We start from the raw sequence: 17600 nt of genomic DNA, 5'->3' as shown, positions 1-17600 counted from the left end.
CATCTGAACAGAATGAGAACCATAAACGAAAATCAAATACCAGAAAATGAGGATGGAAAAATGAAACCTAGGTCTGTCATACTAATGGACTCCATTCTCTATTTGTGGAGTCCACTGGAAACTCTTAGAAAACTCATACACTTTTTACCAATTCTGCCCTGTTATTCTAAGGCTCTGAAGGCACCAATTGCACAGAACAGCCAGGACCCACCTTGATGTAGCGTCCATCGTGCATGCAGCCGCACCAGTCCATGGACACGCACCCCTCCCCATCAAACATGTAGCCAGTGTTGCACTGGCAGCCTTCAAAGCATTTCTGGGTGCACTGAGCAGGGGCAGACAAGCCAGCACAGGTGAAATCGCAGGACTTGGTGCACAGCTCATAGTGGCTGTTGAGAGGGCAGGCAAGGGCTGGAGAGAGAGAAGCAAGAGAGAAAGAGGATGGAGTGAAGGTTTAAAAATAATTTCCACTGGAGACATAGTTACATTGTCTAGCACAGTGCCACCTAGCTCAGAGCTGGGTGCTGCGGTGGGTTGACTCAGTGGTGGGATCACCTCAGATATGCTTAACCATAGCATTTACTGCCGTTCAGTGTCCCAGAGCACCAGACATTGGAGTCAGAGCCAGAGGACAGTGTTTCCCCCATTGGGTCACCGACGTTCTTCCAGTCCTGACCCAAAGACCCATGGAGATCTGACCCAAGGGTGGTCTGGCTGGACAAAACCAATCAAAAACACAGGTACATAAATTGCAATCAGGCATGCTGAAGATGATGTGGCTACAGAGGGGCCACAAACACTCCAAGATATAATAAATCTGAGCTCTAAGTTGCCATCAGGAAAAAAAAATCCTCTGGGGGCTAATGGGCTTGAAATGAAGCCAATGGAAAGACCAGGGCTGTAGGTTGCTCTATAAACTCACGGCAGAAGGAGGCTGTTCTCCAGGCTCTGATCTTGGCCCCAGTTGTCTGGCATGCGGCCGCGTAGGCCTGGAGGCTCTGGCAGAGGGTCTCTCCCGTCCCGTTGGTAGCACACATGTCGTGGAGACAGTGGTTGAAGTACGTGGCAGGGCTGACCAACGAGTGACAATCTCTGAAGGGACCTGAGGTGGCTCTGATCAGCCCACAGGAGCTCTCGGACTGGTATGGTGCTGTCTGGGCCCCGTCACAGATGGGACATCTCTCACCGCAGCCATCGGAGCACATGGCACCATCAACAGGCACCTTCCAGGAGGCGACAAACTCGCTCAAACTTTGAGTGCTCTTTCCATTGGGCAGCAGGAAGTCATCATTTTTGTCACCATTGAAATTGCCAGCTAGACCGCACATGTGTCCCTTGTAGGTGCTGGGGATGGACACTAGGAGGTAGGAGGCAGTGTCATAAAAGACTTGGAGGCCAGAGGCAGACTGGACAATGATGTTGTTCCCTTCCTGGTTGATCCGAAGTTTCCCGTCGTCCATAGTCAGTGGGAGGGTGTAGAGCTCTCCACCCACCTGTGCCAATGAGAGGGAAATTCACCTGTCACTAGTGGGGACTCAGCAGCGGTGTCCTGGTTACACACACACACACAGGCATGCATACATCAGGATCACAAATGGTGTGAGTCACTCACTTGGCTTCAATGAGACTAATCTCAAGCAGGGACTTACCGCCACCTTCCACTTCCTTCCCCTCTCCAGAGAGATGGTGTAACCATGCACGGAGACCACCACCGCCCGCGTCTGAGCCACATGGTCACCGCCAGTGCTCTCGTTCTCAACCACCACGGAAAATTCCACCAGCCGGGGGTCACTGCTGCAGACCTTGGCTAAGGTGTAAGCGCAGGAGCCCTGGATGTCAAAGGCCCGTCCATCAAATGAGATGTAGTGAGGGTCACCAGAGACTACGCTGGTTCCATAGTCCATGGGGTGGCAGCCCAGGACTCCGTTCTCCACCCTGCACTCCTCATTGGCTCTGCAGGAGGCTGCCTGGCACTCAACGACCCCGTTGCCTTGGCACCGGCACCGCTCCTGGCAGGAGGCGCTGGTGTAGAACTCCTCTCCCTTCTGGTAGTACCTGCCCTCGTGCACACAGCCACACTGCGTGATGGGGACGCACCGGTCTCCGCTGAGGATGAATCCGGCGTCGCAGAAACACCCTTCCACACAGGGCTCCTCGCATCTGTCTGGAGCCGAGGGCCTGTGGCAGGTGGCAGGACAGCTGCTCCCACAGAACTCGTAGTGAGAGTTCCGGGGACAGGTGAGACCTGCAGGAAACATTGGATTGAGCATGCAGATCTCTGTTAACACGAAGAAGTCTGGGAAAAGACGTGGTGCCTACTGCTCTGGGAGGGCAGTGGGGTCTGGGGGTTAGAGCTGTGGGGCTGGGAGCCAGGACTCCTGAGTTCTCTCCCCAGCTCTGGAAGGGAAGTGGGGTCTGGTGGGTTAGAGCAGGGGGGCTGGGAGCCAGGACACCTAAGGTCTCTCCCCAGCTTTGGGAGTGGAGCAGAGTCTAATGGTTAGAGCAGGGTGCAGTCAACAACAACAGCGACAATAATATCAGTTTCTAGCCAAAACTTGTTAAATGGTGCTAAGGCTGAGAATACATATCAGTAATTTAAGGTAAAATGCATTACAGGGGTGTTGCAATTATCCTACCACCAGGCATTGTAAACCCAGGAAATTGAGAGTTAAAGTTAAACTGAAAAGCAACCCAAAGGTGCGGAGGCATGGAAATGAACAGTTAGGACAACCAAAGTGCTTTAACTCTCCCTCTTCATGACACCATGAAATCACCATATGCCTAGCCAGTTATTGTCATGTGGCTGTGGTCCTCTACTAGATTTATCTGATTTTTGAAGTCACAGTCAATGTTTTCTCTAACGCTGGGCAGAAAACAATTTTATCCCTCCCACAAGAGTTTGAGATTCTGAATTTTGGCCCTTTTTGAAATGGTGCAAAAAGCTGAAATGTTTAGCATTGTCACAGTGCAATAATCTGAAACCAGTTCTGATCCGGTCACTCGAAAGACGCTGCTTTGACCATTTCAAAATGTTTCATTTAGATTTTGACCTTTTTAAAAAAATAAATATTTTTTAGTATAAGTGAACTAAGATATCAGAACAAAGTCATTTTGACTCAAGAAAATAAAAGTTTTGATTTCAAGATGTTTTGACAATTTCAGCACTCTGCTTCTTTTCTTTTTCTCAAATAGTTTTGGTTTTGACAAACTGACATTTCCCAACAAACATTTTTTGGGGAAAATTCCTGACTAGTTCTATTTTTCCCCCTTCTCTTGATGTCGTGGGGTGAAGGACTGTCAGGCATGAGATTTTCTTTTTATTGGACTTGTGTTAGGTTAAAATTGTTCATTCAAAACTTGTTTTGGATGAAACAATGTTGTTGTTGTTGTTTTTCTCAAAACCAAAAGCTTTCACAAAAAGCTTTCAGTTTTTTAAAATTCCCCAATTTTTCATTAAAATTGAAAATGTTGAAAGTGTTGACAATTCAAATAGTCAGATCTTTGATTTCCCTGTTTTGCCAGTGAATGCAGTACAAGGAATAATGTCTAACTTGGTGTCTTCCCCCCCCCCACATCTCCATTTTTCTCATTTTTCCTTATTCCACTTTTCAAAACTTGCTATCCTTTGAAAAAAGAGAAAAAAATGAAACTCTGACTCTTGAGAAGTTTTGAAATTTTCAGAGTAATAAAAGGGGGAAAAAAGAAAACAAGAAAAGTGGAGAAAAACAACCTGGCTATAATTCATTTAATTGCACTGTGACTAAAAACAGAGAACAAAAGAAGATCAAGAAAGAAGGAAAAATGAAATTTTGAAATGTCCAAAATTCTAATAAAAATCACAAAGAAAATTGGAAAAATGGAAAATTGTTACATTATGAGCCCTGCAAAATGCAAACAAACTTGAATATTTAGGAATTTTTTATTAAATGTCCCCACTCCCCCTGTTTTTTGAAAGGCTTTGCCTATGACACATGGGTGAGCAGTTCTGATTCCACCCAGCAGAGGGTGCTGGTGCATGTGCTCACTGGCCAGTTTGTGATTGTATTAAACTTATAGCAACATGTTCAGGAAGTGACACTTACTGCAGAATGAGGCCGATCTCCACTGCCCTATCCGGATGCCCCTGGCCTGGCAGGCTGTCACATAGGCACTGACTGCGCTGCACAAAGTATCACGATGACCCTTGTAGTGGCAGGTGTCAAAGACACAATCATCAAAAAACGGAGCTGGGTCGATGGCCCCGTGGCACTGTCTGAATGGCCCGTTCTGTCGGATGAGGACCCCACAGTACTGGCCTCCTTTGTAGGTTTGTTTCTGAGCCTCACTACAGACTGAGCAGTCCCCGGTGCAGCTAGACGAGCAACCCGGGACGTCACCAACCTTCCAGCTATCAGCGAACTGAATCTCATCAGATGTCTGACTTCCATCCTTCATGGTCAGATCATCGCTGGGGTCCTGATTGGCATTGCCACAGAGGCCGCAGACAGCGTTGGCGTATGTATTGGGTATGATGACCCTGGCGTAGCTGTACCAGTCGAAGCTCACTCTCAGGTCGAAGTTGGTCTTGATGAAACCATGAACACCACTGATGTAGGCCTTGAACTTGTGCTGGTGGGAGAAGGGCAGGTCCACAAAAATGCCATCCACCTGGAAAAGACATGGCGTGGACAGTCAATGGTCTATTCCTGCATGCATGGAGCTTGCAATACTTCCACATACCCTTAGATGGAGCAGCCTGGACCACCTACTTCCAGAACTGAATGTTTCATAAAACTCTTTACACAGGGAGCTCCAAGACGCTTATCTAGGAGCCTGCATAGAATCAATCACATTTTCTTTTTTTAACTCCACAGGACGGGGATGGATTGTTCTACATGTCCACGGAAGGTAGGATAAAAAGCAATGGGCTTAATCTGGAGCAGGGAGATTGAGGTTAGATATTAGGAAAAATATGGGGTGTTAAGCTCTACAATAGGATTCCAAGGGAGGCACTGGAGGTGCGATGCTGGCAGATCATGCCAAAGTCCCCAAGCCTCAGTTGAATACTGACACATATGTAGCTGGAATCAGTCTGGTTCACCAGAGTGTTGGTGTTGGTAAAAGAGGTGATAGAATTATAAGAATGTGTTGAGTATTTAGACTCTATTGAATTCTTGTGAGTTGCTGCCTGCTTTAATCTCACCTATAGCATCTATATCCCATATTGTAAGGCAATATTTGAGCATTTGCAGTGTGAGCCTCTGTTACTGTGTAAATCACCAGACATGAGAGAGACATTAACTAGTGTGAAGTGCTGGTCTCCAACAAAAGGTGCTGGCCAACAGGGAAGGCCCATGGATACCACACGGACTATTGTGTAATGATTAAGAGAACAAAAGACTTTGTTGCTCTGCTCTTTGGCACCCGCCCTGCCCCCCCACTTCCCCCGAAGGTGAGTCATGCAAATGGATTCTTCCCATCAGCTGAATCTGTAAAGGAGGTTGGGGATAAAACCCCCTAAAAAGAAGGACCTGTATCTTTATGCTGCTTGGACTCTGAGGGGCAAGGTTTACTAGGTATAAGCAAGAGATCCCCAGTGCTTAGCCTGGGTTCGCTTAGCCTAGAGGACATAGAGCTTGCTTATTACAACAGCTTCTATTACCTTTTGAAATTTAAGATTGTAACTCATTTGTGTATCTGTTTTCCTGCTCTAACCTTATCAATAACTCCTTGGTGTCCTTTATAATAAGTCTTTAGATAGTTTATTATAGGATTGGCTACCTGGGATAAGTGACAGGTTCTTTGGGAGTGGCAGTAGCCTGAATGTGGTTGTGATTTTTGGTGTAAGGGACCATCTATCACAAGGTAGCAGACAGACTGGAGTACCCACGGGGACTGGCTGTGACTCCATGGTTAGGCTGTTGTAGGGTGTGAGGAGTTTACACTTGATGGGTGAAATCTAAGTACAGAACTCACAACCAGTTTGTGGTCTGTGCCTGGTTCTTAGCAGTCTGCCTGAGGTTGGTACTCATGTTCTTGAGCCACTGCAGGACAGCTTGGCACCAGCTACTGGATATTGATAGAAACAACAGAGAAATGGAGAGAGCTGAAACCTAGGAGCTCATTTGGGAAGTCTAATAGAAATAATAGGACTGTCTTCCTCTCGTGAACCCTCAAATAGGGTATAACAACTGAGGGCACCATTTGGGACCTCAGAGTTTGCTGAAATGACGTGGCTAGCCTCTCCTCTACTCTGGGGTGTCAGGGCAAAGACAAAGAATTTTGCTGATGGCACAAGGGCTACAGAACTCAGGAGCTTGGACATTTGGATCAAACACTCGGGTAGATTCTCCTCTGAGTGTTAACAGCAGTGTTCGGAGGCTGAATCGAAAAAATACCCCCCAAATTAGATTGGTTTTAAACCGCAACTGAACTGCCAGGTTTTCTTACCGAAACGAACCCCCAGCACGTTTGATCAGGTTGAACAAAACATTTGGAACATCATTTCAAAATGACACTTTGAAACAAAAGGTTGACTCAGGTGGACCTCTTGAGGTCCCACTCAGCCCCATATTTCAATGACTCTATGACAGTGGCAGACAGTGGCAGTGGGGCTGAGCAACCTGAAACAAAGGGGACCAAACGTGACAATAAAAAAGAAAGGAAGATGAAAAACAAAGTGGATCCAGTTTGCATTTCTAGTGCCCGTCAAACATTTTTTCAAAAACCAAATCATTCCACCCTAAATTTAATCATTATCATGAATTTCTTCCCACCGAAAATAGGTCATTTTTCAACCAAATATTTGTATGTGAAAATATTCAACTAGTTCAAACTCTGGTATGGGAAGATGGAAACCACCTGGGTTGTGTTTCCTGGATATAGACTAGACAGCAAGTTTTCAGCCCTGCAAGCGATTCCAATAGTGCCTCTGCATCCTTACCTGCATCTTGCGTGGATGATCCTGGCTCATGCTGATGGTCACGTTGTAGACCTCTAAGGTCACCGTTTTGGTGAAGGACACAGCCTTATTGCCGCGGTGGTTGTTCTCCACTTTGACGTTGAACGGAATGAGTGTGGGGTCCTTGGAGCAGAGAGCCGCGAACTGGTAGATGCAGGTGCCTTGGAAATCATACTTCTTCCCATCGAAGGTGGTGTAGTGAGGGTCTCCAGTACCTATGCAGGTAGAGTAGGTAGTCGCCTTACAGCGGTGGGCACCGTTCACAATGACACATCGCTCATTGCTCTTGCAGCTGCTTTCCTGGCAAACCACCGTGCCTAGGCTGGGGTCACACCTGCATCGAGAGCGGCAGTTCTCATCGGCCCAGAACTCCTCATTGGGTTTGTAGTAGTGGCCATTGTAGTCACATCCGCAGCTCCCCACGGGGACGCACTGGCCGGCACTCAGGACGTAACCATCGTCACACTGGCAGGTCTCCACGCAGGGCTCCCGGCAGGAGGAGGGAGCAGTTCGGTTGGAGCAGCTGGCTGGGCAGGCGTTCCCACAGGCCTCGTAGTGGCTGTTCTCAGGGCAAGGCAGGACTGTCAGGGGGTCAGAGAGGGGGAGATTGCAGTGAACTAAATAACCTGCCTAGAGACAGTGAGAGCTACAGACAGATTTGTTCATGTGAGCAGCACCCAGTGCATTATCCACCTTGCAGGATGCTGTATGAGCCAACAGAGATGGGCCAGGGAATTAATTCCCATATGCAGACAAGGAAAGGTCATGCACAATATTCACTGTTCTCTGCGTGTCTGCAGCCAAAGTTTCTGGCACTAGGAGCCAGGCAGATCTCAGCAGCCAAGGAGAAGCAGAGATTGGGTGTAAAAATAACTTAGTGCTGTAGGAAGCAGTGTAGGGGGTTCAGTAGAGGGACATGGTGCCATAGGAAATAGTGGTTATGGACACACTAGGGGGCGCCGTGCTACAGAGGGTGGGGTGCAGGTTAAGTAGGGGGCGCTGTGCTGCAGGGGTCGGGGCAGGGGGTTCATTGGGGACACTGTGCTGCAGGGGTTGGGGCAGGGGGTTCAATAGGGGGCTTTGTGATGCAGGAGTTGGTGCAGGGGGTTCATCAGGGGGTGCCATGCTGCTGGGGGCAGGGCAGGGGGTTCAGTCGTGGGTGCTGTGCAGCGGGGGTGGGGCAAGGAGTTCAGTAGCAGGCGCTGTGCTGAAGGGGGCAGGCCAGGGGGTTTAGTCGTGGGTGCCGTGCAGCAGGGGGTGGGGCAGGGAGTTCAGTAGCGGGCACTGTGGTGCAGGGGGTGGGGCAGGGGGTTCAGTAGGGGGCACTGTGCTGCAGGGAGCGGGAGAGCCGTGCTGCAGGGGTTGATGCCGGGGGTTCAGTAGGGGGTGCCATGCTGCAGGGGGCAGGGCAGGCAGTTCAGTAGGGGCACTGTGCAGCAGGGAGTGGGGCAGGAGGTTCAGTAGGGGCACTGTGCAGCAGGGAGTGGGGCAGGGGGTTCAGTAGGAGCACTTTGCAGCAGGGAGTGGGGCAGGGGGTTCAGTAGGGGCCGCCGTGCTGCAGGAGGTGAGGAAGCGGGTTCAGTAGTGGGCACCATGCTGCAGGGAGCAGGGTGGAAGCTCAGAAGAAGGTGCTCTCCCCTCAGTGTCACTTGTTACCCCAATGCCCCAGGATCCTGCACATTCCCTCCCCACACTCACATCCCTCCCCATCCCCCCCATCAACAGGGGGAAACGACAGACTAGCCCTGTTCCTCCCATATCAATAAGGAAAACAAGATGCTGCGCTCACCACAGCCGGACGGCGTCCTCCAGTCGTAGACAGTGACCGCGTGCTCGCGGCAGGCGTCCGCGTAGGCCTCCAGCGCCTGGCACAGGGTGCTCTTGTCACCCTCATTCAGACACACGTTGTGGACACAGCTGTGGAAGAACTCGTCGGGGCTCACTCTGGGGTGACACTCTCTGAAGGGCCCCCCTGGCGCTTTGCTGATCCCCCCGCAGTGACTGTCCCCCCCGTAGAGCTGCCTCTTGCTCTCCTCACACACCGGACATTTCCCCTGGCAGGAATCCCTGCAGGAGGGGTCTGAGTCCTCCACTCTCCAGCTATCAAGCCAGGCCAGGACGGAAGAGGCTTTGGTGCCATTGGAGAGCATCTCTTCATCGTCAGTGTCACCATTGAAGTTCCCACACAGCCCGCAAGTGCTCCCAAAATAGCTGCTGGCGAGAGTCACGATCACAGCCCAGTCACTGTCATACCGCACCTGGAGCCCAAAATCCGTCTGCAGGATGGGACGTCTCTCGCTCTGGGAGAGCTTGATTTTCCCAGCCTCCAGGGTGACCGGCAGGCGGACGCTCTTGTCGTTTAACTAACGAAAGAGAAGGGGGAAGAAACGGAGGCATTATTGCTCTTTCCACGACACCTGTTCTTACTGTCACTGTGAGCTCTCTGGGTAACGATTCACTGCCACAAATATCCAAAAAACAACCAAGAAAAAAGACAAGGGAAATTCACTGCCAAAAAACTTTGGCAATGCAGTGTTAAGATTACCCAGCACTGCCTTGCGCCCTTCCAGAATCTAGACTGTGGCTAAATTTAAACGTCTCAAAACCAGGACATAAAAAGTTAAAGTAATGGTCACTAGTTCTTACATCATGCTTTTTCATTAGTAGATCTTCAAGTGCATTTCTAAGGGGGTCTGTATCATAATCCCCATTTTATAGAAGGGAAAATTGGATCACATAGCAGAGAAGTGACTCACTCACCATCACTCAGCAGGCCAGCCCGCAATGCCGGCAATAACACTCGGGTCTTTTGAATGCTTTAGCCACTAGGCCACACTGCTCTGCCCAGCCTGGAACTAGGAGCTGGACCCCACCTGAGGTCAGATTCAACCAGGTAAGCTCAATTTAGGGCAATTCAGTACCATAGTTTGAGCCGCGGGTGTGCACGAAAACACGACACAAGGAGAGGCATAACAAAGAGACCTGCCCTTTGGTTCTGGAATCCCTCTGCACAGATCTGGTCGCCTCATCTCAATAAAGGTATATTGGAATTGGGAAAGGTGCAGAGAAGGGAAACAAAAATGATTAGGGATGTGGAACAGCTTCTACTGGAGGAGAGATTAAAAGACTGGGACTGTTCAGCTTGGAAAAGAGAAGACTAAGGAGGGATATGGTAGAGGTGTATAAAATCCTGACTGGTGTGGAGAAAGTGAGTAAAGTGTTATTTACCCCTTCAGATAACACAAAAACTGAGGGTCACCTGATTAAATTAATAGGCAGCAGGTTTAATGCAAATAAGAGAAAGTACCTCTTCACACAACACAGTTAATGTGTGGAACTTGTTGCCAGGGGATGTTATGAAGTCCAAAAATATAACTGGGTTCAAAAAAGAATCTGCTAAGTTCATGAAGGATAGGGCCATCAGTGGCTGTTAGCCATGAGGGTCAGGGATGCAGCCCTATCCTCCAGTGTCCCTAAACCTCAAACTGCCAGAAGCATCTGGCACTGGTCACTGTCAGAGACAGGATACCAATATAGGTGGACCATTAGTCTGCCACAGTATGGCTGCTCTTATGGACAAACTACTCCAAATTCACACCACTGTCCCTACCCCCAGCCTTGAAAAAACACACTAATTTTCAAGACAATCTGAGCATGCATGTGGATTCTAGAGAACTTTGAAACATTAGAAATGTGACATTTCCTAATCAAAATGTTTGGGAACTTTCGTTGCATGAAAATTTTCATATTTCAACTTCATCTCGATTTGCAATGACAGCAAACATTAAAACATCCAGCCTTTCCACAAGGGACTGAATTGCTGATTCTTGCTCAGCTGTCTCCACTTCTGCAGTTTTTCACTCCCCTGCAGTTTGGGTGGAGGGCTACTTACAGAACAACACTGTATTATATGTAGAATAGGATGAGTAGCTGATTTTTCAGTTTGGTGCCGGCTGCAAAAAAGAAAAAGTGGTTCGGATTGAACTGAGTCTGAATTTTTGGGGAATTGCTAAGATGCATTTGGGGCCTGTTGTAAGAGGTAGGATTTGAATCCGGGTCTTTTGTTTCCCAGCTGAGAACCCTAAAGAGTGGGCTAAAAACTGGCCATGCAACAACTCCTTCAGCCATTTTGTGACTGGCTAAAACTGCCTGTGTCAAATTCATGACTAGTTTTGGATTGACTGAAACTGCCTCTTTTGTTCAATAAAGCATTTATCCGAAAAAATATGCCCAGTTCTAATTATAAGTGAAAAAGTGAACCGAGTCAGACAACTCACCCTGACTTCTCCACTCTGTCCCTTGTAGATGGAGATGTTGTAGCCATAGACATGGATGGTGGTCAACCCAAGGTTGGAACTGTCCTGTTCCCCCATGTTGCTGTTTTTCTCCTCAATGGTGAAGGGCTCCAGGGTGGGGTCATGGCCACAGTACTTGGTGATGGTATAGGTGCAGGTGTCTTGGACATCCATAGTCTGACCATCAAAGGTGTAGTACTGGGAGGTCAGGGACCCCTGGCAGGTTCCCATGTAGTCATGGAAACATATTGCCTGGCCGTTCTTAATCCTGCATGTTTCCTTCTCCCGGCAATTCAGCGTTCTGCATGGATCTGAAAAAACCCATAATCTCCAATGGATTTTGCTGGGGAGTGAGGCCTGACATGACCCCTGTGTTCAACAGAACCAGCTGGGGTGCCAGGCATGGGATGGCCAACAGAACCCAAGGGCTGATCCAGATGGAACTGAGTGCCTGCAGCTCCCACTAACTCATAGACTTCAAGGCCAGAAGGGATCATCATGATCACCTAGTCTGACCTCCTGCACATCACAGGCCACAGAACCTCCCACACCCACTCGTGTACCCGACTCCTAACCTCTGTCTGAGTTACTGACATCCTCAAATCATGATTTAAAGACTTCAAGGGACAGAGAATCCGCCTTTTACTCTAGTTCATACCAGCAAGTGACCTGTGCCCCATGCTGCAGAAAAAGGTGAAATCCCCCCAGAGTCTCTGCCAATCTGACCTAGGGGAAAATTCCTTCCCAACCCCAAATATGGTGATCAGTTAGACCCTGTGTGTGTGGGCAAGACCCACCAGCCAGACATCTGGAAAAGAATTCTCTGTCATAATGTAGAGCCCTCTGCATCTAGTGTCCCATCACAGGCCGTTGGAGATATTTGCTATCAGCAGTCACTGTGGGCAGTCTCATCATACCATCCCCTCAATAAACATATCAAGCTCAGTCTCAAAACAAGTTCGTTTTTTTTATCCCCACTGCTGCCCTTGGGAGGCTGTTCCAGAACTTAACTCCTCTGGTGGTTAGAAACCTTCATTTAATTTCAAGCCTAAACTTATTCATGGCCAGTTTATAGTCATTTGTTCTTTTGCCAGCACTGACCCTTAAATGACTCCTCTCCCACCCTGGTGTTTATCTCTCTGACGTATTTATAGAGAACAATCCTGAGGCTGAATCAAGGGGAGAGAAGGAGGGTGCTAGGGAGAGGTGGAGAGAATCCATGACACCATACTCACCACTGGCACAAATGGCTGGGGAGCCGTACGCCTTCTGGTTTCCGATCCCAACGCTCAGCAGGCCGAAGGGGGAGCTGGCGTGCTCCACGTTATGGACCTGGAACCCTTTGCCAAGGCTGTATTCAGCCCAAGAGTATTCTGTGCCTGGAACTGGCCTCCACAGGACATTGCGCAGTGGTCTCTTATCGATGGTGACCCCCACGGACTCTGATGTCTTGGCAATGATCAGTGCATAGTTCTCAAACTCGTTGTGCCCGTAGATGTGATAGGACTGGCAGTAGCTCGAGACAGCTGGGATGGCCATGAAGAATGGGTCGTATCTGATGTTTCCTTTGGTCCCACCATCGCAGAAGAAGATGACTTGGATCCCAGCGCTAGCGGAGAAGAACAAGGCATTGGAGCTAGGGATTCTGTACTGCACAGCCTTCTCAGCTAGCAGCCTCATGCTGCTCTTGCTCATTCCAACTTGAACTTCCACCTCAGTTGCTTGGGAGGTGGAGATGTAGACGATATCACCCTGCATCTCAAAGGACAGCGGGGGCACGATGAAGGTGGTCCCCCAGCTGGAGACAGGCAGGAGCTGCTCCGACACATGGTCACACTGATTGGATCTTGTCACACAGGTGTGTCCAGCGTAGACAGCCACAGGCTTCTGGGAAATGATTTTGGTGCCAGATATGTCCACTGGGCTCTGCAGCTGGACAGCCTGGTTTGCCTCCAGCTTGATGGTAAGCCTGCTCCCTCCGAAGTGCGTCTTTCCTTGAAAAATGACAGCCCCTTTCAGATGCACATCAACTGTGGTGGGGCCCTCCCAGGCCACAATGGCAAACTCTCCATAGCGATCCGTGCCCATGGTCGGCGTGGCAATATAATACTCCGTTCCCAAGCTCTGCACCGGATAGACAGGGGTGGTGTCAGCCGAGTTGGGTTTGGAGTTGAGTGAGAGGACAGAAACATCATTGTCAGCCCGGACAACAACTGTGTTGTCGAAGACTTTGGCCCCTACCATCTCAGCGTGGGGTGGAATTATCACCGTTGCAGTCTGGCCGGCATCCACCTGGACCGGCACCCTGAGCGCCGGCTTCTTCATGGAGATGGTGATCGATGTGGCTGGGGCGTAGCCTGTGATGAGTAGCCGGAAGTCGCTGTTGAGTGTTTGTTGTAAGCCGTTCTGCATGAAGGCAGTGATGAATTCTCTTCCGAGAAGGCTCGGAGGGGAAGACCCTGGAATTTCCCCAGATTCCACACTGAGAGGAAGGTTAGGTATGCCTGGAGAGACAAGTGGAAGGAGAAGACAGCTGTTGTTATAGGGGTTGCATTATTGATCATGGACCACAGAACAAAAAGATGAGTGTGTGAACTAAGCATAAGACAAGCAACCGCAGATAGATACAGACAGACGGGGGAGCACCATGGAACAGCCAATGAGACAGCATCGCTCAGCATGGTGGGTTGTCAGATGACCAGCGGCGTAACCATTGTCAAGATTTTGTAGTCCTCATGGCAGGATTTGAAGGTGGAGAATGTGCTGGCTTTGTGAAGGTTTGCGGGGCGCTCCTGCCAACCATACAGGGCAGTGTGGGGGAAAGCACAAAGGGGCTTGTTTATAAATTGGTATAGGAGCCCATCACACACTGTGATGAAAGGGGTTATTGTCATTCGGTGCCAGCTCCATTACAACTCAGCATGCAGTGAATAGAGCCAGGGGAGGCTGAATGGTTTATAAAGTGAGTCATGGCCCTTGCCGTAAATTGAAGCACTAAGACCAATCCACAAGGACCTGCTGCCTTGTGCTGTCTGTTATTGCCAAGTGTTCGGAGAACTGGGAAAACGAGGAACAAGGGTCTTGCGGTCAAGGCCCTAGATAGGGTTCAGGCAACCTGGGTTTAGTCCCCAGCTCTACTTGGATCAGCACTGACTGCAAGGGAAGCGCAACCCCAAATAAGTCCCCCCACCCTGCTCTCTGCAGCACAATGCCCTCTACAGAGCACCCCTCACTCCCCGCAGCACAGTGCCTCCTTCGCAATCCCTGGAGCACAGAAACCACTGCTTAGCCTCCCCCCAACTCCCTGCAGCAGGGCGCCCCCTACAGAGCCCCCACCCTGCTCCCTGCAGCCCAGCGCCCCCTACAGAGCCCCCACTCTGCTGCCTGCAGCACAGCGCCCCCTGCTGAGGCCCCTCCACACTCCCTGGAGCACAGTGCCCCCTGTTGAGCTCCATGCTTCACTCCCTGCAGCACAGCGCCCCCTACTGAGCCTCCCATCCTGTTCCCTGCAGCATGGCGAGCCCTGTCAGGACTCCTGGGGTCTAACCTGGATCTGGGGGGAGAGTGGGGGCCTAGTTAAATCTAAAATGGCCCCAAACTCCTGGGCGTCACCCACAGTTAGGTGATGAGCTTGTCATGCTGCGAAGAAAGAGACAGAGGCGCCTTTGTGAGACCTGGATCACTCACCCCAGAGCACGACCATCCTGGCCCACAGGAGCAGCTTGGCCTTTCCGAGCCCCATGTCCGAGCGCGTTGTTCAGCAGCTGGAAGATACATCTCGAATTAACGGAGAGCGCACAGCACGCTGCACAGAAACAACCCAGGGCCGAGATTCCCTGCTGCAGCCCCTGAGGCTGGGAAGAAATGTCCACCCATGGTCTGGTTTTTATCGCAGACTTAGCTGCTCTTACAGAGGCAATGTTGGCTCATGAGTAGCATGCCGGGCTAGAGGGTGTGAGTCCTAGGTTCTATTCCTGCTACTGATCAGGTGATTTGGGGTGAGTCATGCCCCTCCCCGTGCCTCAGTTGCCCATCTGTACAAGGGGGATAATGATACTGCCCTGTTTTGTAAAGCGGTTTGAGATCTACTGGTGAACAGCACTAGATGTTATTATGTAGCTTAGATACTTATGTGGCCTTTCATTAGCAAAGCACCTCACCGTCATGATGGTGCTTACTCTGGGGGTACAGGGAAGTGCTGGTATCCCCAGTACACAGGGAGGCTACGTGACTTGCTCAAGGACACCCAGGAGGTCTGTAGCTTAGTAAGGACTTGATGCCATTGCACCTAAGAGATAGGTTAGTGCCCTAACCACTAGCACCCCTTTAGGAAGCATCATACCTAGTGGCACTCAAAGCACTTTACAAAGGCAGCTGTGAGCATTATCTCTATTTTCTACACAGGGAAATTGAGTCACAGACAGAGGAAGTGACTTTCCCTAAAGTCAACTAGCAGTGCAGCCAGGATGAGAACCCCGGTGCCCAGCGTCCCAGGCCAGGAGTCAAGCCCACCGCCTTTCTCCGAGCCAGCGGACAAACTGAAGAGCAATTCAAGGGGGAAAAAAAACAGTTTTTCCTTAAAGCACAATCAGCCTGTGGAACACACTGCACCATGATCTAATCAAGGCAAAGCACTCGGCAGGACGTGCCAAAGGCTTAGACGTGTCTGTTGATAATAAACCCCTCCATGGTCATGCCAGGTAGGATTGGGGGCCTCACAATCTAGGACACAAGCCAACCGCTCAAGAGCCGGCACTAGGAGGAAACGTCCTGTCTAGGCAGGTCTGTTTGGGGAGGTTCAGGTCCCTTCTCCTGGAGCTGCCTGGCTCAAGATCAGCAGCGGGATCCTGGTCTGGATGGATTAGTTACAATCAGCCTCTCAACAAACAGCAGCAGCGGCTGAGCCAGAACAAGACCCCGCCGGCGCACTTACCTCCAGCCCCTTTGACTTATCGCAGCGAAGGTGGAGCAGAAGAGGCAGTTGTCCACTTTGTCCCTCTCCCTCTGTCTGTAGCTCTGTTCTTCCCTTTATATAGGGACCAACTGCCAAATCCTCATGATGACGAGCTAACTGGGAAAGGTTTCCTCGGCTCCATTGGGACTGGAGTTTTGCCATCACCTGCTGGACCCAAATGGGAAGCGAGTAGCAGCCTGGCCTCTTGCTTCATGAAGGCTTTGACTGACTCATGTCTGGCCATCAGGAGGTAGCTGTAATTAACCAGAGGGAGAGAAGTGGGTTTGTTGACTTTCTTCTGATGTTCCAAAGAACCACTCCCACCACACAAGCCAGGCCAGTGATTTGATCGTTAACAGTGAGCTGAGGATGAGTTTTTTATTGGGTTCGCAGTGTTCTTGTAGCCGTGTGGTCCCCAGGATATTAGAGAGACAAGGTGGACAAGGGAATATCTATTATTGTACTAACGTCTGTTAGTGAAAGAGACGCTTTTGAGCTTACACAGAGCTCTTCTTCAGGTCTGGGAAAGCTTGTCTCTTTCACCAGTAGAAGTTGGTCCAATAAAAGATATTACTTTGCCCACCTTGTCGCTCTCATTTATTGGGTACCAGGACACAGACAGAATTAACTAGTCCAGCGCTGGCCGAACTTGTGAATTTTGGATGCACCTACGGAGCTGCCCAGTTTCTTGGATCCAAAACAAATTAGGAGTTTAGTGGCCAGGGAATTGAGCAACAAGTTTGCTAAGGAGCCAGCCATACATTCAGGAATCTGCACAGGGGACAAGTGGGATTCCCCTTGCAGCTGCAGGGAAAGCTGGGTGCGGTTTATCCTCTGGATGGCCCAGAGCCAAGACGTCTGGTGGTTGTTTGCCAGGAGTGAGTGGAAACAGATGCTGCCCCCAGGGAAAAGCCGAGTCATAGAAACAATAGTAATAGATTTTAAAACACCAGAAAAATAAATGACAACAAAGTGGAAAAAGTGAGAAGAAAGAAAAAATAGGGAAGGGAAAAGAAAAAATACAGAAGTAGCAAAAAGTGAAATAATTATATGATACAAGAAAGATAACAGATAATGCCCCCCTTCTTGCAGCCCTGTGGGACTGTCAAGAGGAATCATGGCTTTGTGCATATAGTGCCGATAGGCTCTGGGTTTTATTCCCACATCTGCCACAGATTTAAATCTCTATGGGACTCAGTTTTCCTGGCTGACCAGTGGGAATATTAGTCCCCCTGTGTCTGGGAGGCAGTGTGGACCAGTGGATACACGCTGGACTAGGACTTCTACTTCTGGCGCTGCTGCTGTGTGACCTTCCCTTCACTTTCCTCCCACCACCCTTAGTCTGTTTAGCTTGTTAAGATCCTCATGTCCTGTCTCTCGCGATGCACAACGCTTAGCAGAATGGCCCTGA

The 17600-nt window shown here is 49.7% G+C and overlaps 1 protein-coding gene across 4 annotated transcripts in view; it reads right to left on the bottom strand.

The window, feature by feature from the left end:
* LOC101946571 (IgGFc-binding protein-like) overlaps positions 1-16297 on the bottom strand; it is a 30385-nt gene extending 14088 nt beyond the window's left edge. For all 4 annotated transcript variants that reach the window (XR_010594096.1, XR_010594095.1, XM_065574379.1 and 1 more), the window contains exons 1-10: positions 16169-16297; positions 14923-14999; positions 12471-13739; positions 11218-11546; positions 8730-9303; positions 6923-7521; positions 4083-4647; positions 1650-2245; positions 923-1493; positions 212-411 (exon numbers count right to left, since the gene is read on the bottom strand). Coding sequence is in view for 2 of the 4 variants with exons in the window: in XM_065574379.1 (XP_065430451.1) it covers positions 212-411; positions 923-1493; positions 1650-2245; positions 4083-4647; positions 6923-7521; positions 8730-9303; positions 11218-11546; positions 12471-13739; positions 14923-14977 (4758 nt within the window). In the remaining 2 variants the exon portion in view is untranslated. The remainder of the gene's footprint in view (positions 1-211; positions 412-922; positions 1494-1649; positions 2246-4082; positions 4648-6922; positions 7522-8729; positions 9304-11217; positions 11547-12470; positions 13740-14922; positions 15000-16168) is intronic.
* Positions 16298-17600: the final 1303 nt, after the last annotated feature.

Source organism: Chrysemys picta, chromosome 20, assembly GCF_011386835.1.
Source record: "Chrysemys picta bellii isolate R12L10 chromosome 20, ASM1138683v2, whole genome shotgun sequence".
Classification (NCBI taxonomy): domain Eukaryota; kingdom Metazoa; phylum Chordata; order Testudines; family Emydidae; genus Chrysemys; species Chrysemys picta.
The sequence above is the reverse complement of the archived record's forward strand: the minus strand, read 5'-3'. Positions and strand labels throughout refer to the sequence as shown.